This window comes from Stegostoma tigrinum, chromosome 35, assembly GCF_030684315.1.
Source record: "Stegostoma tigrinum isolate sSteTig4 chromosome 35, sSteTig4.hap1, whole genome shotgun sequence".
In the NCBI taxonomy this organism is placed as follows: Eukaryota; Metazoa; Chordata; class Chondrichthyes; order Orectolobiformes; family Stegostomatidae; genus Stegostoma; species Stegostoma tigrinum.
This window is the reverse complement of record NC_081388.1, coordinates 10,728,276-10,747,630: the sequence shown is the minus strand read 5'-3', so window position 1 is coordinate 10,747,630 and position 19,355 is coordinate 10,728,276. Positions and strand designations below refer to the sequence as shown.

Here is a 19,355-nt window from a genome sequence, read left to right as displayed (position 1 = left end):
CCTTAGATAAGGAGACCAAAACTGCACAGGAGTGCTCCAGCCGTAGTCGTGCCAGAGCTTTGACACCAAATCTTTTGAATTTACTGTCAGCCAGATTTTTGGGGGCTGCATTTTCAGCAGTGAAATCTCATTACCCCTCACTGTCTAGTAACCCTGTTGATAGAAAGTTAGGGCCAACCTGTCATAAATATCAAACAAGACAGCAAATACATCTCTTTGATTTTATTTTCATTGACTACTAATGAGAGATTGGAAAAGGAGTAGGGTAGGTCTCCCTGAAGTCCTAGGACTGGGGTATCCTCTGAACCAACCTTATTAAAGCATTAAATAATCAATACCTGGTCATTGTAACATTGTCAGCTGTTCCTACTTTATAATATTTTTGATCTTGATGTGTTGACGTATACTGACAGTGTTTGCCAGTGCAAGAGATTAATATTTAAGAACATAACCGAAAGTAACAGCAAGTAACAGGGACTGTGTCCCGCCATCAAGCCATAGGCAAGAGCAAGGCTGTGGTCATATCATGTGACATTTTATCACTTCCTGAGATGATGTATACTGTGTCTCATTTCATATCAGACATTAAACCCCTTACACTACAACTATCACATGCGGGAGATTGCTGTGTGCAAACTGGTTTCTGCGTTTTCTCCATAACAATAGTAACAACATTACAAAAGGTACTTCAATGGCTGGATGACATGTAGTAATGAATTCTTTGGTTCTCACAGCTGCTGGCTGAGCCTAGAGCGGGGCTTTCGATGGAGTTTCCGAGGGCCAGTCTGCCTTGTGATTGTGGTATGTGTCTTTCTGATATTTGCTCACACCCTAACACTCTCTAAAGTAACCAAAACAGGACCCCTGCAGATGCTGGAGAATCCAAGATAATAAAGTGTGAAGCTGGATGAACACAGCAGGCCAAGGAGCATCTCAGGAGCACAAAAGCTGACGTTTCGGGCCTAGACCCTTCATCAGAGAGTGGGTTGGGGTGAGGGTTCTGGAATAAATAGGGAGAGAGGGGGAGGCAGACCAAAGATGGATTGAGGTGAAGATAGGTGGAGAGGAGTGTATAGGTGGGGAGGGGATAGGTTGGTCCAGGGAGGACGGACAGTTCAAGAAGAAGATGGGATGAGGTTAATAGGTAGGAAAGGGGAGGTGCAGCTTGGGAGGTGGGAGGAGGGGATAGGTGAGAGGAAGAACAGGTTAGGGAGGCAGGGACGAGCTGGGCTGGTTTTGGGATGCAGTGGGGGGGGGGGGAGAGGGGACAAGCTGGGCTGGTTTTGGGATACACTGGGGGAGGGGGAGGGGACGAGCTGGGCTGGTTTTGGGATACACTGGGGGAGGGGGAGATTTTGAAGCTTGTGACGTCCACATTGATACCATTGGGCTGCAGGGTTCCCAAGTGGAATATGAGTTGCTGTTCCTGCAACCTACCGGTGGCATCATTGTGGCACTGCAGGAGACCCATGATGGACATGTCGTCTAAGGAATGGGAGGGGAGAGTTAAAATGGTTCGCGACTGGGAGGTGCAGTTATTTTTTGCGAACCGAGCAGAGGTGTTCTGCAAAGCGTTCCCCAAGCCTCCACTTGGTTTCCCCAATGTAGAGGAAGCCCCACCGGTAGGCATCAGGCCTTGCTCAGCAGAGAGAAAGACACAGATAGAGAGATCAGGCATCCAGGTCAAATTTACAGGCACTGGATGCAGAGAAGAGAGGAGTTTTAGACAAAAGAAGATAGAAAAGTCATCATAGGCAAAGCCATAGGGCAAAGAAGGTGTGAGAGAAACTGAAGTTCAAATCTCACCAAGGCAGTTGGGGATCTCAAACTCAGCTAGTTAGTAAATCTGAAATAGATCATTGTCTCAGTTATAAGTATCACAAAACTTTTGTGTTGTCCTGTTCATGCATGTCCATCAAGGTAGAAATCTGCCAATCTTACCTGGTCTGGCCTACATTTGACTCTAGATGCTGCTGATATTAACTCTGAACCACCTCAGCAAAACGCTCAGTAATAAAAAGGTAAAGTTGGCATAGTCTTACTAGACCATAGCGCTGCTCTCTCATTACAGATAAATGACTGGTGGAGGTTTAACTTGAGGATCACTATATCTCAGGGAGGTGGGAGGGGAAGAGGTTGATGAGGTGGGACCTTCGATCATAGATGTTATTCTGTACCTACAACTAGCTGTTCCAACAAACTGACCAAAACCACCCTAACACACTTTCAGTTGTTTCGGACAGAAGAAAGCTCTTTCAAGATAACCATTCAATGTTATCATGCTGGCAGGTACACATTAGAACAAATGAAACCCATTAGCTATGTTAATTAAAGGATAATCAGACGAGAACTTGACTGGATGTAGGTATTTTAATCAATCTCTCTAGGCATGTTGACTCATGCCCACGTGCATGTACATTTTTGTGACAATCAACTGAATTCACTGTCTACCTTGGTGGGATTTGACCCCCAAGTCCCCAAACCATTTTCTCTGTCTCTGGATGAAAGATCAAGGAACAATGCTACAATGCCACCATCTCCCACTCTTGCTGGATATGTTGCAGGGATGAAGTTGGCAGTGTGATTTGAGCCACCAGTGTATCAGCCATATGAAATCAGAAAGGTTTTTGGCTGGGCTGAGTCTAAGCAACCATTGAACACACCACATGGACTACAGCAGATCAACAAGATCGATCACCTCTGCCTTCTTGAGGGCAGTATAATGATGAGCAACAAGTGCTGGTCAGACCAGCCAACAACCATTAAGTGTATGGAAAGAGATTGGAAGAAAAATAATTGGGATGGTCAGACAGAGAGCATTCTGTATACTGAGAATCAAAGATAACATTCTGTCTTTTCTTCCCAAATTTCATTTTTCTTCCTGTCCAGGTGAATGTGGTGTTGTATGGCTGGACGCTCTGCTTACTGAGACATCATTTGTCTTCACGTGACATGAATGTGTCAAAGATTAAAGACACCACGTAAGTGTTGAGCAGAAAATTCATGGCCCACTGTCTTCAGATCACAGCATGATTCACTCCCACCCAGTAGCAGTAGCTGAAATGAGATCACCTGCAATGGTCCATTCTACCTTTATATTGAGAGATGGATGGTGCAGGGCTAGGGTTAGATCCCAATGCATACAGAGGGAGTACTTCAGGGTTCATGGAACATGAAATAGCAGTACAGACTAGCTGGGCTAAATGATCTGTATGTGCATACACTCTTTCAGCTGAGGCTATCAAACTGAAACCCAATCTGCTCTCTCAGCTGGATGTAAATATTCCCATTGCACAATAACATCAAAACATCTCCCTCACATCCTGGCCAATAATGGGCTTGTAAGAATGCTGGAGTCTGAGATAATAAGGTGTGAAGCAGGATGAACACAGCAGGCCAGGAAGCATCAGAGGAGCAGGAAGGCTGATGTTTCGGGTCTAGACCCTTCTTCAGAAATCAACCCTTCTGAAGAAGGGCCCAGACTTGAAATATCAGCTTACCTGCTCCTCTGATGCTGCCTGGCCTGCTGTGCTCATCCAGCTCCACACCTGGCCATTAATTATTTCTCAGGTAATGACATCAGGCATAGATTATCACAATACTATTGGCAGGGGTTTCCTGCACGTTAATTGACTGTCATGTTCCCTGCATCGTAACACTGTCAACATTGCAAATGTTTTTCACCGGCTGCTGTGCCCTTTGGGACATCCTGGGGTAGTGAAAGGCAGTGCACAAGTCGGTGCCTTTTTCTAAATTGTGATGAGGTGGATTGTCATGAATGTTCTTTTATTTTGTGACTTTTGGACAGGACCCTGACCCTTAAGGCAGCTGCGCGATTGTTTGTCCTGGGAATCACTTGGATCTTTGGAATATTTCGTTTCAACGAGAGCACCAACTTCCTCTCCTACCTATTCACTATCGTCAACACTCTCCAGGGCCTCTTTATTTTCATGGTCTACTGTGTTTCCAATCGCCAGGTAAGGCTGACTCCTTTACAGGTGGAGCGAATGGAGACTCTCCAAACCCCGCTATATTTGTCGAACAGGAAAGGATAGGTTTATCAGAGGAACTGGGTGTGGGTCAGATATTAGCTGTGTGCCAAAGTGACTGTCCAGTGACTCTTACTGCCAACAGTCTGATGAAGAGTTAACAGTAGTTAGCAACCTGAATCCATTTAAATTTCGGTAAAAGACAAAGATCCATCATGTCGTGTAGAACTAAATACAAAGTTCAGTGCACATCGATATCATTTAGCTCAGCTAGTCTGTACTGCTATTTATTTTCCATCAACCATGTTCATCATAGACCATCATCTTATAGAGACTTACAGCACTGAAGGAGCCATCCAGCCCATCGCGTCCGCACAGTCACAAAATTCTGACTACATTAATCCCATTTTCCAGCTCTTGGCCCAATGCCATGGTGGCTACAGCAATGCAAGTGAATATTAAATGTTCCAATTTTATGAGAGTTTCTGACTCAACCCCGCTTTCAGGCAGTTAGTTCCAATCTGCCACTACCCTCTGGGTGCGAAACACTGTTCCTCAACTTTCCTCTTCACCTTCTACTTCTTAACCTTAAATCTACACCTCTCTACTAATAGGAAGAAGCATCCACCCAACCTATGCTCTACATATTCTGATGCACTTCTATCAGGTCCCCTCTTGACCTTTCCTGTTCCAAGGAAAAAAACCCCAGCATCTCCAGTCTTTCCTCAAAGAGGAGGTGTTCCAGCTGAGGCAACATCCTTGAGAGTCTCCTCCCCACCCTCTTTCATGCAATCACATCCTTTCTACAATGTGAAAACCAGAGTGACATGGAATACTCTAGCTGTGGCCTAACTAGTGTTTTATCCAATTTAATCTCCTTGCTCTTATCTACCTTATCCACAACAAGGTCTGTCTCATGTTCTGAAGAAGAGTGAAAATGCAAATCAGAACAATAACTTTGCTTCTCTCTCCACAGATATTGCTGGATCTGTTGAGTTTCTCCAACATTTTCTGTGTTTGTTCCCTTTGATCTCCTGCACCTTCCAAGGTCTTGCTATTTTTAAATCGCTTGCATTGTTTGCCTTCCCTAGGTGTATTACCTCTCACATTTCTGGGTTAAATTCCTTTTGCCACTGCTCTGCCCAGCTGTCCAGTCCGTTGATACCCTCCTGCAGTTTACAGCTGGTCCCCTCATTACTTACCACAACACCAATTTCCATGCCACGTCCAAATTTCTTGATCATTTAAGTCCAAATTAATAATGTACACTAAAACAGCAAGAGCCCTGTGGAATCTCATTGGAGACAGATTTCCAGTCACGGAAACATTGTCTCTACCATTTTCATCTGGTTTCTGTGTCTTAGCCAGTTATTCAATATACCAGTTTGCCTTGCCTTCCCATAGGCTCTTTCTTTCCTCATCAGTCTGCCATGTTCTATGTTCTATACATACGGATGATAATGGAATAGTGTAGGTTAGATGGGCTTCAGTTTGGTTTCACAGGTCGGCACAACATCGAGGGCCGAAGGGCCTGTTCTGCACTGTAGTGTTCTATGTTCTATTTCTATGTAAGACTTTATCGGATGCCTTGCTAAAGTCAAAGTGGATTACATCTAACACAGTCGTCAATATTCACAGTTAACTGCTCAAAAAATTCAATCAAACTGGCTAAATACAACTTCCCTTTAAGGAATCCATGCTGACTGTACCTGATTAATCTGTGTCTCTCCAAGTGCAGACATATCCTACATCTTAGAATTCTTTCTAATAACTTCTCCACCACCAGGGCTAGACTGACCGGCCTGTGATTTTAAATATACAGTTAGGGTTCAGGTTATTAGAAATTAGAAATAAGTAGCCTGCTATTCCTTTCCACCTCATTTGCATGTTTAGGTTTTTCTTTAACTGCATCTTCATAAGTCAACTACACTTAGTTATCGAGTTAGTAGGAACTGCAGATGCTGGTGAATCTGAGACGATAAGGTTTAGAGCTGGATGAACACAGCTGGCCCCTTCCTGCTCCTCTGATGCTGCTTGGCCTGCTGTGTTCATCCAGCTCTACACTTAGTTATAGCAAGCTGCATATTCTCATCATTCTTCCTGATTGTTCTGTTGTGTTTATTCGTCACAATTTGATATTTTCTCATGTGAATTGACTTGCATTATTGTGAGCATTTTTATGCAGTTAGTTGTTATATGGAAAGAACATAAAAACCAGGAGCAGGAGTGGGCTATCTGGTCCCTCGAGCCTGCTCTGCCATTCAATAAGATCATGGCTAATCCTTACGTGGACTCAGCTCCACTTAACTGCCTGCTCCCCATAAGCCTTAATTCCTTAACTGTTCAAAAATCTATACCTTAAATCTTTGACTTAAAGAACATTTAATGAGATAGCCTCAACTGCTTCGCTGGACAGGGAATTCCATAGATTCACAACTTTGGGTGAAGAAGTTCCTCCTCAACTCAGTCTTGAATCTGTTCTCCCTTATTTTGAAGCTATGCCCACTAGTTCTCGTTTCACATGCCAATAGAAACAAACAATCTCCCTGTTCCCTTCATAATTTTATGTTTCGAAATGTCTTCTTAATTAGTCCTGGTCTATACAATCTCTGTCATAGGCCAACCCTCTCAATTCTGGTGCCAACCTAGCATACCTCCACTGCACCCACTCCAGTACCAGTTCATCCTTTCTGAAGTAAGGGCACCAAAACTGGCTTTAGCAGCACCTTATACAGCTGCAGCATAGTGTCCCTATTTTTAAACTCCATCCCTCTAGTTTGTGACAGTCCCTCATGATCATTTCTCCTGATGTTAAGGTTCGCAAAAGATGCTGTATCCTGTGACCTGTCCTGCCTTAGCTGATTTTTTTTTTAAACCCCAGAGTAGAGGTGTCGCCCTACTGTACGTCCATAACAACCGAACCATTCAGTGCACCGAACTGGAGTCACATTTTGCCTGGACCAGTGGACACATTTTCTACTTTCAAACAACATGTGACACAATAGAGTTGCATGGAAAGCAGGTGCTTACTTTTCTCTGATAATAAAATGTGAGGCTGGATGAACACAGCAGGCCCAGCAGCATCTCAGGAGCACAAAAGCTGACGTTTTGGGCCTAGACCCTTCAGAGAGCGGGATGGGGTGAGGGTTCTGGAATAAATAGGGAGAGAGGGGGAGGCGGACCGAAGATGGAGAGAAAAGAAGATAGGTGGAGAGGAGAGTATAGGTGGGGAGGTAGGGAGGGGATAGGTCAGCACAGGGAAGACGGACAGGTCGAGGAGGTGGGATGAGGTTAGTGGGTAGGAGATGGAGGTGCAGCTTGGGGTGGGAGGAAGGGATGGGTGAGAGGAAGAACAGGTTAGGGAAGCAGAGACAGGTTGGACTGGTTTTGGGATGCAGTGGGGGAGAGGGGACGAACTGGGCTGGTTTTGGGATGCGGTCGGGGAAGGGGAGATTATGAAACTGGTGAAGTCCACACTGATACCATTGGGCTGCAGGGTTCCCAAGCGGAATATGAGTTGCTGTTCCTGCCACCTTCGGGTGGCATCATTGTGGCACTGCAGGAGGCCCATGATCTACATGTCATCTAAAGAATGGGAAGGGGAGTGGAAATGGTTTGCAACTGGGAGGTGGTTGTTTATTGCGAACCGAGCGGAGGTGTTCTGCAAAGCGGTCCCCAAGCCTCCGCTTGGTTTCCCCAATGTAGAGGAAGCCACACCGGGTACAATGGATGCAGTCTACGCAATACACAACTGCACCTCCCAGTCGCAAACCATTTCCACTCCCCCTCCCATTCTTTAGATGACATGTCCATCATGGGCCTCCTGCAGTGCCTCAATGATGCCACCCGAAGGTTGCAGGAACAGCAACTCATATTCCGCTTGGGAACCCTGCAGCCCAATGGTATCAATGTGGACTTCACCAGCTTCAAAATCTCCCCTTCCCCCACCACATCCCAAAACCAGCCCAGTTCATCCCCTCCCCCCACTGCACCACACAACCAGCCCAGCTCTTCCCCTCTAACCACTGCATCCCAAAACCAGTCCAACCTGTCTCTGCTTCCCTAACCTGTTCTTCCTCTCACCCATCCCTTCCTCCCATCCCAAGTCGCACCTCCATCTTCTACCTACTAACCTCATCCCACCTCCTTGACCTGTCCTTCTTCCCTGGACTGACCTATCCCCTCCCTACCTATACTCTCCTCTCCACCTATCTTCTTTTCTCTTCATCTTCGGTCCACCTCCCCCTCTCTCCCTATTTATTCCAGAACCCTCACCCCATCCCCCTCTCTGATGAAGGGTCTAGGCCCAAAACGTCAGCTTTTGTGCTCCTGAGATGCTGCTGGCCCTGCTGTGTTCATCCAGCCTCACATTTTATTATCTTGGATTCTCCAGCATCTGCAGTTCCCATTATCACGCTTACTTTTCTTTGTCTGTCCAACATTTTGGAAAGTTATCTTGCAATGTATTAGAAAGATATTTCACTGGGCCAAAGGCCATTCAATCCAGCTGGTATATACACCAGTATTTAGACTCAACAGAAACTTATTCCTGCCCTCCCATATTTTATCCCACCAACAGAGCCTTCTATTCCCTTCTCTCTTGTGTTATTATCCAGCTTTCCCCTAATGGTTCACCTCAACTACTCTGCATTGTGGTCGGCCCACATTCTCCTCATTCTCTAGAAAAAGACACTTGTCATGAATTCCCTTGTAGATTTATTAGTGATTATCTTAGCCAAGAATTGCTGAAAAATGACACATTATGTCAAAGCTTTTCCACATGCACTCATCAGGACATTTTGCAAGAATAGCAATATGAACATTTTACACTGAGCGAGGAGGCTGCTGATTGGTTGATAAGTGGACTTATATATGTATTTGTTATTTATATTTAGTTGTGCTTAAATATATTTTTTTGTGGCTCCAACTTTTTGCCTAGCCTGTAAGTTGAAAAATCTCTGCCAAAATTGCCCTATTAAAGCCTTCCATCATCTTGGAGATCCTCGTCAGATCATTGTAGTAAGATCAAGTCTGCAATCTTGCAAGTCAACTTTAAAAGGCCTCATTAAAGATAGCTGTGTACAACAGAAGAAAGGGATCTTCCAGAACTTTACACAGTCAGGCTCCAATCGCATGTGACTTGACATGGTAATAACACAGCTCCTTGGGCACATGCTCTGTAGGTATTCCATGAATAAGAGTGCAATTCCCTTTACTCAACAGCTCCTTTTAACCTGTGCTGTATTCTTGGGAAACCAAACTCATCAATATTTCCTGCATAGCCCCTCAGTTCTGATACCATTCTCAATCTTTATCCTTTCCCCTTCACCACAGTTTGTGTGTGTTCTTTTGTCACAATGGAGATGAGAAATGTTCACAGCCATGTCAGCTGGGTCCAACCAGGTTTCTCCAGACTTAATCCAACCTCTTGTGAGACTGACATAATTGTCCTCATTTTGTTGAAGGTGAGGGATGAAGTTCGGAAATGGTTCATCAAAACAAGCACATACTCGACCAGCAACACCTCAAATATTCAGTTAAGTTCTCTTGAGGTAAGGAGTGAGGCACCAAAAGGCAAGTGACACGTAAGCAGTGGTCAAATCTTCTTACTATGGAATACTATTGGCAGGACAGAAAGATCCACGGGAGCACACTCCAGAAATACTGTATTCCATCCCGCCCTACAACCTCCAATCCTATCTCACCTACTTGTCCCTACAAAGAAATTAGAGTTAAAGGGAACATACAAAATGTACAAATCATTTCATTTTAACAGGGAAAAAACAGGAAATCAATATACTTGCATTCAAGTTTTAATTAAGTGTCATATGTAAGTTGATTTGTGCAGAGACAAAAGTGCAGAGTTTATTCCTATGATAAACATTGATACCATAAGACTATGTGTATATTTAAAATATTCTAATCTTTGTTAGGAAATCAACACAGTCTTCAACATGAGCATAACAGTGTGCAGGAATAGGCTTCTCCATCTTCTGACCCTGTTCTGAACTCCACTTTCTAGCCTGTCCCCCACAATCCCTGACTCCTTCATCCATGAAATGTCAGTTGAATACATTCCATGGCCCAGCCTCTTCTGCCCTCTGTGGGGAGGGAATTTCAAGTAGCAATGACCCGCTGAGAGAAAAAATTACTTCTCATCTATGTCTTAAATGGGCGCCCTTTATTCTGAAATTCTGCTGTCTCATACTGGATTCTCCCACGAGGGAAACATCTTCACTGCTTACCTTGTCAAGACCTCCTCAGAACTTCAGGTTTCAATGAGAGAACAAACCTTGTTCTTTTCAACTCCAATTGTGCAGGTCTAACCTACGCAATTGTTCCCCATAACTTAGCCCTAATCTCTGAGAAACTAATATTGAGAGACCTGTGGTCGTCTAGTAACATCCTATTACTTGGCTTATTTTGCGTTGACCTCTTAAAGAGACATCACTCCCAAAGTGACAATGACATCATGCGTGTGGGACCTCACCTGATTATGCATTGTTGCAGGAGTGTTGGGGATAGTTTTGCATTTGTTCCCTCATTTGATCTTGCCCATGACAATGTGTGTTAGTGAATTGCAGTTTGGATCAGCCCACCATCCCATCTCCAAGCCCGACTCAACCACCACAGGATACTAGTGGGAAGCACTGGATTGTGGTCTTTTCAAGATGGCACCTTTGTAGAAACCTCAAGTACCTTGAACTGTTTAATCCAAGTTCTGATTTGGAATGACATGCTTTCACTTTGTGTCCCAGTGCCCATAGCAGCATATCCTGGTTCCTCATGCCCCATTCTCAGAGATGCCATGGTGGGATTGAAACCCTTGTCCGTGGAGAATTAGCCTGGTCCTCTTGGTCTAATGGCATTCCCGAGACACCACTATCTCCTCCAAACAAGTTGGGACAGGAGTGAAGTCAAAATAGAGAGAGAATGAAGTGCAACAGAGTGTGAACAGAATGCTTCTAACCCTTTGCCTGATCCTATTGAGTTAGGAATAATATTGCGTGTGAATGGAACTGAATCTGTGTGCAATCCCAGCTCAAAACCTACAGCTGCTCCTGGGACTGCAAAGCTCCCTAAAGGTGCAAGAGGAGGATGGGACCTGGAGGGAGATGGGTCAGGAATGCAGGTGGAGAGGGGTGTGAGTAATTCCCAAAGACAGGATTGGTCTAACTCCCTCACATTTTCAATTCTTCCCAAGATTTTCTTACACTCTGCTCCTTTTCCTGCACTGCAGTGTTGAACCTTCAGTCTTTGATCTTCTGCTCCTCGACCAGCTGGTGGTATCCCAGATTCAAAGTGGTGACTGTTCCCTCAGTAAATGAGAGTGTTTTCTTCCTCCACGTGGGTATTTACGCCTTACCACACCTTCTTCCTCTCACTGATGGAGTGGACTACCTGTTAATGCAAAATGAACCTCTTGCCCAGGAGTTAGAGAGAGGCATGGATGGTGCAGAGGTCTTGGGCCCTTCATCCTCACGCCCCAACTGTGTGCCAACATTTCCAACAGTCCTGGGCAGATGTGCTTTGTCACTCCATTCCAAAAACTGTCAGTGCCCTCCCAACCTAAACTGAGACGCCTCAATGGGCTGAATGGCCTACCTCTGCTCCTACATCTTATTATCCCCCATTGACCCTCCACCCCCAGCAGACATCGGCACTATGTGCCTGGGCATCAGCCATTACCTTGTGAGCAGTTTCAGGGCAATTGTGTCTCTTAAAGATCTGCCAAATCGGATAAGGGCAAGTAATAAGAAATCGTCATTTATTTTCTCACCTAGAATAACACAACATAACCCTTCTGAGGATTCGAGAGGTGACAGCAACAAAAGCATCCAGTTTTTGCATCTGTTTCTCTGTCTGTCTGCAACATTTAGTGCAACATTTAGTGAATTGGATTTGCATTTTGTTAGATTTTCCAGCTTTATCAGACAAGTTTGTCAGACACCAGTGCAGCATGGTGGCTCAGTGGTAAGCACTTCTGTGTCACAGCGCCAAAGGCCCAGGTTTGATTCCAGTCTTGGGCAACCGACTGTCTGGAGTTTGCACATTGTTGCTTTTATTTTTTGTCTCATAGGATGTGGGCTTCACGGGTAAGGTCACACAGACACTGTCACATAGACAAATATATACATACACAATAGTGTGATTACACTGTGGCTTTAAGGGGTGTATTTTGACCTGGACCTTTTTTTTTAAAATGAAGAGAAGTTTTAAGATAGAGGCTAAGTGCTGTCTATTTGGATCCAATAAAGTAAATAGCTTGAGGCGCCTTGGAGTATTTTTAAAAGTTAGAATAATGGAAGCAGCCTGAATGGGTGAGTCAGGCTCTGACATGAACCAGTATTTTTAGGTAACAAAGTGTGGAGCTGGATGAACACAGCAGGCCAAGCAGCATCTCAGGAGCACAAAAGCTGATTTTTCGGGCCTAGACCCATCAGAGAGGGGAATGGGGAGAGGGAACTGGAATAAATAGGGAGAGAGGGGGAGGCAGACCGAAGATGGAGAGAAAAGAAGATAGGTGGAGAGGAGAGTATAGGTGGGGAGGTAGGTAGGGGATAGGTCAGTCCAGGGAAGAAGGACAGGTCAAGGAGACGGGATGAGGTTAGTAGGTAGGAAATGGAGGTGCGGCTTGAGGTGGGAGGAAGGGATGGGTGAGAGGAAGAACAGGTTAGGGAAGCTGAGACAGGCTGGGCTGGTTTTGGGATGCAGTGGGGGGGAGGGGACGAACTGGGCTGGTTTTGGAATGCAGTGAGGGAAGGGGAGATTTTGAAGCTTGTGAAGTCCAAATTGATACCATTGGGCTGCAGGGTTCCCAGGCGGAATATGAGTTGCTGTTCTTGCAACCTTCGGGTGGCATCATTGTGGCACTGCAGAAGGCCCATGAAGGACATGTCGTCTGAGAAATGGGAGGGAGAGTTAAAATGGTTCGCGACTGGGAGGTGCAGTTGTTTGTCGCGAACTGAGCGGAGGTGTTCTGCAAAGCGGTCCCAAGCCTCCAAGATAATAAAGACCCTAGGCCCGAAACGTCAGCTTTTGTGCTCCTGAGATGCTGCTTGACCTGCTGTGTTCATCCAGCTTCACATTTTATTATCTTGGATTCTCCAGCATCTGCAGTTCCCATTATCTCTGGTCCCCAAGCCTCCACTTGGTTTCCCCAATGTAGAGGATGCCACACCGGGTACAATGGATACAATATACTACATTGGCAGATGTGCAGGTGAACATCTGCTTGATGTGGAAGGTCATCTTGGGGCCTGTGATAGGGGTGACGGAGGAGATGTGGGGGCAAGTGTAGCACTTCCTGCGGTTGCAGGGGAAGGTGTCGGGTATGGTGGGGTTGGAGGGGAGTGTGGAGCGGACAAGGAAGTCGCGGAGAGAGTGGTCTCTCCAGAAGACAGACAAGGGTGGGGATGGAACAATAGCTTGGGTGGTGGGGTCTGATTGTAGACGGCGGAAGTGTCAAAGGATGATGCGTTGTATCCGGAGGTTGGTGGGGTGGTGTGAGAGAACGAGGGGGATCCTCTGGGGGCGGTTGTGGCAGGGGCGGGGTGTGAGGGATGTGTATTTTTAGGTTTAGTTTTTCAGGAGCAGTTGCTGCTAGGGTCTTGAAGCTGGATGTGGAGGATGCTTTTGCTCTCTGTTACAGCTAAAAGCTGGGGTTCACTGCCTGGTGCTAGAATTGCATGTGAGATAATCTAAGTTACTGAATTTGCCCCTGCCATAGGTGCATTTATGGGAAGTTACTATGTTGGAGTAGTTAAATAAACTATTTTTCTGTGAAATTCTTAAATAGAGTTAAGTTATTCCAATTCCTTCTTTGTTTTGTTGTATTTTAACTACAGTGTATGAATAAAGTGTGTTTTGCTTCATGACTGCTTTTGTGACCAATGGAATTGCATCTGGAATGCAACATCTGGCACTGGTCTTTAAAAATGGAAAATGTTGGGGTGTAGGGTATGTTCATAACATATTTTGAGGGGATCTGCTATGGTCCATAATAAATACACACACACAGACAAAGGGTCGCATACAGAAAACAAACTGCACACACAGCCATCAGAAACGTCCATCTAACAGATACAAACAAGACACTCCTGTATGTACACATTGAAGGTATTGACAATAATGCTCACATTCCTCCCCTACCCTGGGCGATTCAGTGCTAATGGCAACCATATTCGTTTTTCCAGTTTGCTTGCTTTAGATCCAATGGCCCTTTTCAAGCTGAACAATAATAAGATGTGTTACAGGTACTGGTCTCACACCCTGCTTTCTGGGTTTGTTTAATGCTGAACATGTATTTTAGAAGATTCATGATGAAATGGAAATGATGATTAACAGAATTTAAAATTACAGTAAAACTATCTTTGCAAAAGAACATGTTTTTGAAATTTTCTGGACTGTTTAATAGTTAATTACAATTCTCGGCCAAGTTGTAATTTAATAAAGTTTTGTTTTCCTATTATGACTTTTACAGGTGTATTGAGTAATATTTGTGAGCAAATGAGATTTCATTTTATGCTACATATAGAGATACCATGAGGCCTGGCAACAACAAAGTTGGTGTAAAATAGATTCTGTTTGCTGTCACACCTAGTGACATGTTTCTATTGACTCCACTGTTAGACACAACCTGCAGTGCACTCACTGGTGTCAGTTGACACTCTTTCTTATTCACTGGCTTTGCAAAGTAGGGTGGGAATTGCTTCCAAATCATGTGTTCAGTTCAACTCCCTTGGCATTGTTCCCATTCAAACTTAAGCTTGTTGTCACACCATCAGGTGCTACAATGAGAAAAAGGCTTTAAATTACACACTCAAAGCATGAAACGTTGACATGTACTGGAAAAGTGAGCATCAAGACAGGCTCACACTTTCTCATTCCAGTTAATAAAGTTGGTGTATATTTTGCTACGTCCCTTTACTCAATGACCACTCAGGATCCTGACTGAACCACAGATTGTGATCAGAGATAATGAGAACTGCAGATGCTGGAGAATCCAAGATAACAAAGTGTGGAGCTGGATGAACACAGCAGGCCAAGCAGCATCTCAGGAGCACAAAAGCTGACGTTTCGGGCCTAGACCCTTCAGAGAGGGGGATGGGGAGAGGGTTCTGAAATAAATAGGGATAGAGGGGGAGGCGGACCGAAGATGGAGAGAAAAGATGCTAAGTGGAGAGGGGAGTATAGGTGGGGAGGGGATAGGTCAATCCGGGGAGGACGGACAGGCCAAGGAGGCGGGATAGGTTAGTAGGTGGGAAATGGAGGTGTGGCTTGATGTGGGAGGTGGGGACAGGTGAGAGGAAGAACAGGAACCACAGATTGTTGTGCTTTGTCATGGCTTTTAGTCAATACCCAGTAAGTAAATCATATTCAATGTTCCCAAAATTCAAGCAATCCACTGATGAAGCTTTTCCTTTGCACAGTCAGAGCTTCAACAACAAATTGTATTTGTAAATCACATTTAGCAGAATAACACATTCTAAGGTGCATTTCTAGTCAACAAGATTTGACAGAGTCTGATAAAAGGGAATGTAGCTCTGAGCAACAAAAGATAAAAGGAGGAAGGTTTTAAGGAGACTCTTGAAAGGGCCAGAGCGACAGAGGGTTTTAGGAAACTCCAGAGCTTTGTGATAAGCATCTGAAGACAAAGAACAAGAACAAAGAAAATTACAGCACAGGAACACGCCCTTCGGCCCTCCAAGCCTGCTCCGATACAGATCCTCTATCTAAATCTGTCGCCTAGTTTCCAAGTATCTGTATCCCTCTGCTCCCTGCCCATTCAGGTATCTGTCTAGATACATCTTAAATGACGCTATTGTGCCCGCCTTTATCACCTCCACTGGCAACGTGTTCCAGGAACCCACCACCCTTTGCATAAAGAACATTCCATGCATACCTCCCTTAAACTATTCCCCTCTCACCTTGAAATCGTGATCCCTAATAATTGAGTCCCCCACTCTGGGGGAAAAGCTTCTTGCTATCCACCCTGTCTATACCTTTCATGATATTGTAGACCTCAATCATGTTCGCCCATCAACTTCCATGTTTCTAATGTAAATAATCCTAAGCCACTCAACCTGTCTTCATAGCTAGCACCCTCCATATCAGGTGAACCTCCTCTGCACCCTGTCCAAAGCATCCACATCCTTTTGGTAATGTGGCGACCAGAACTGTACACAGTACTCCAAATGTGGCCGAACCAAAGGCCTATACAACTGTAACATGACCTGCCAACTCTTGTACTCAATACCCTGTCCAATGAATAAAAGCATGCCTTATACCTTTTTGATCACTATCGATCTGTGTTGCCACCTTCACGGTATATGGACCTGAACACCCAGATCTGTGTATCAATTTTCCCCAGGGCTTTTCCATTTACTGTATAGTTCACCCTTGAATTGGATCTTCCAAAATGAATCATCTCACATTTGCCTGGATTAAACGCCATCTGCTATTTCTCAGCCCAACTCTCCAATCTATCTGTATTCTGTTGCATTCTCCGACAGCCCCCTTCACCGTCTGCTACTCCTTAGTGTTATCTGCAAACTTGCTAATCAGATCATCTATACCTTCCTCCAGATCATTTATGTAGATCACAAACAACAGTGGTCCTAACACGGATCCCTGTGGAACACCACTGGTCACAGTTCTCCATTTTGAGAAACTCCCTTCTGTCCCCTTCTGTCTCCCGTTGCCCAGCCAGTTCTCTATCCATCTAGCTAGTACACCCTGGATCCCATGTGACTTCACTTTCTCAGGTCAGCCTACCATGGGGAACCTCAAACGCCTTACTGAAGTCCATGTATATGATATCTACAGCCCTTCCCTCATCTATCAACTTTGTCACTTCCTCAAAGAATTCTATCAAGCTGGTAAGACATGACCTTCCCTGCACAAAACCATGCTGCCTATCACTAATAAGCCCATTTTCTTCGAAATGTAAATAGATCCTATCCCTCAGTATCTTCTCCAGCACCTTCCCCACCGCTGACATCAGGCTCACTGGTCAATAATTACCTGAATTATCCTTCTTAAACAAGTGGACAAAATTAGTAATTCTCCAGTCCTCCAGGTCCTCACCTTTGCTCAAGGATGCTGCTAAGATATCTGTTAAGGCCCCAGCTATTTCCTCTCTCGCTTCCCTCAGTAACCTGCGACAGATCCTATCTGGACCTGGGGGCTTGTCCACCCTCACGCCTTGTAGAATACCCAACACGTCCCCGCTTCTTGTGCCAACTTGACCTGGAGTAATCAAACATCCATCCCTAACCTCAACATCCGTCATGTCCCTCTCCTCAGGTGAATACCGACGCAAAGTACTCATTAAAAATCTCACTCATTTTCTCTGACTCCTTGCATAACTTCCCTCCTTTGTCCTTGAGTGGGCCAATCCTTTCTCTAGTTAGCCTTTTATTCAAACATAAGGAACAAGAGGGTTTCGGATTTTCCTTAATCCTGTTTGCTAAAGATATTTCATGGCCCCTTTTAGCCTTAATTCCTCGTTTCGGATTGGTCCTACTTTCCCAATATTCTTCCAAAGCTTCATCTGTTTTCAGTCACCTAGACCTTATGTATGCTTCTTTTTCCTCTTTGCTAGTCTCACAATTTCACCTGTCATCCATGGTTCCCTAATCTTGCCCTTTCTATCCCTCGTTTACATAGGGACATGTTTGTCCTGCACTCTAATCAACCTCTTTAAAAGCCTCCCACGTATCAAATGTAGATTTACCCGCAAACAGCTGCTCCCAATTCCCCACATTCCCCAGCTCCTGCTGAATTTTGCTATAGTTGGCCTTTCTCCAATTCAGCACTCTTCCTTTAGGACCACTCTCATCTTTGTCCATCAGTATTCTAAAAACGAGCGGAATTGTGATCACTATTCCCAACATAATACCCCACTGAAACTTCAACCACCTGGCCGGGCTCATTCCCCAACATCAGGTCCAGTATGGCCTCTTCCCAAGTTGGACTATTTACATACAGCTCTCGAAAATCCTCATGTTTTGCTCCATCTAAACCCCTAACACTGGGTGAATTCCTGTCAATGTTGGAAAAATTAAAATCTCCCATCACCACCACCCTGTTACTCCTACATTTTTACATAATCTGTCTACATATCTCACGCTTGCTGTTGGGAGGCCTGTAGTACAGCCCCAACATTGTTACTGCACCCTTCCTATTTCTCAGCTCTGCCCATATTGCCTCACTGCTCCAGTCCTCCATAGTGCCCACCTTCAGCACAGCGTTGATATCCTCTTTGACCAGTAATGCAACTCCTCTACCCCTTTTACCTTCCTCTGTATCCTGCCTGAAACATCTATACTCTGGGATATTTAGTTGCTAATCTTGCTCTTCCCTCAACCAATTCTCAGTAATAGCAATAACATCATACTCCCAGGGACTAATCCAGCTCTAAGTGCCTCACCTACTACACTTTTTGCAGTGAAACAAATGCACCTCAGATCACCTGTCCCTTTGCGTTCATCATCTGCTCCCTGCCTACTCTTCCCCTTAGTCACACTGACTTCATTATGTAGTTGCTTACAGGCTTTCGTTACCACTTCCTTACTGCCCACTAACCTCCTCATTTGGTTCTCAGCCCCCTGCCACATTAGTTTAAACCATCCTAAGACACCAATGAAGAAGTGACTATATTTGGAGATGGTCAAGAGACCAGAATCACAGGACCTCGGGTGCTTCGGAGTGGGCTGGATTAAAGATTAGAGATAAAGGGAGGAGCAAGGCAGTTTGAGAGACTCTCTCTCCTTTTATCTCAAGAACAGCACAAGGGCAGCTAAGACAAACTCTGAAGGGAGTAAAGGAAGGTAAGCTGATAGTGACATGAGAGAATTGGGAGCTTAGGAATACATAAGTACAGCGAAAAGTGCACAAAGTTGCCATTCACTGGCACGCACTTGGTTATAAAAAGTAGAATTAATAGATTTTAATAGAGCCAAACGGTAAGCAAGGAAAAAAGTCCAGATCTCAGAGTCCCCAAGTACCATTTCCATAATGGTCCAGGCCCCACTCAATTTGCTAGGACACCCAGGAGCCCGCCGTCACCACTACGCAAAAAGCCTGCTCTCGCTAGCGTCTACCGCCACCTTACCAGCCGCACTCCCGGCCTCACCGGCCCCGCTCTCACCACCGCCGCCGCCTCACCGGCCCCGCTCTCATCACCGGCCCCGCTCTCGCCGCCGAACCAGCTGGCTCTTGGTATGTAGCTGTTGCTCCGGACCATGCTTGGTCTGCTGTCACTGCAGGACACAGACCGTACATTCAGCTCCCACCATGTGGCTCCCAGTCGCAACCTGACTCCCTAGTTAGAGAGTTAAAAGGATGGGGGTTGGGAGGGAG

At 45.2% G+C, this 19,355-nt stretch overlaps 1 protein-coding gene across 1 annotated transcript in view; it reads left to right on the top strand.

Annotated features, from left to right (window-relative positions):
• Nucleotides 1–17,249, top strand: part of LOC132206340 (adhesion G protein-coupled receptor E1-like) — a 67,043-nt gene extending 49,794 nt beyond the window's left edge. The window contains exons 16-21 of the mRNA XM_059640002.1: nt 735–801; nt 2,890–2,981; nt 3,809–3,977; nt 9,455–9,541; nt 12,070–12,085; nt 17,146–17,249. Coding sequence (XP_059495985.1) covers nt 735–801; nt 2,890–2,981; nt 3,809–3,977; nt 9,455–9,541; nt 12,070–12,085; nt 17,146–17,249 — 535 coding nt within the window. The remainder of the gene's footprint in view (nt 1–734; nt 802–2,889; nt 2,982–3,808; nt 3,978–9,454; nt 9,542–12,069; nt 12,086–17,145) is intronic.
• Nucleotides 17,250–19,355: the final 2,106 nt, after the last annotated feature.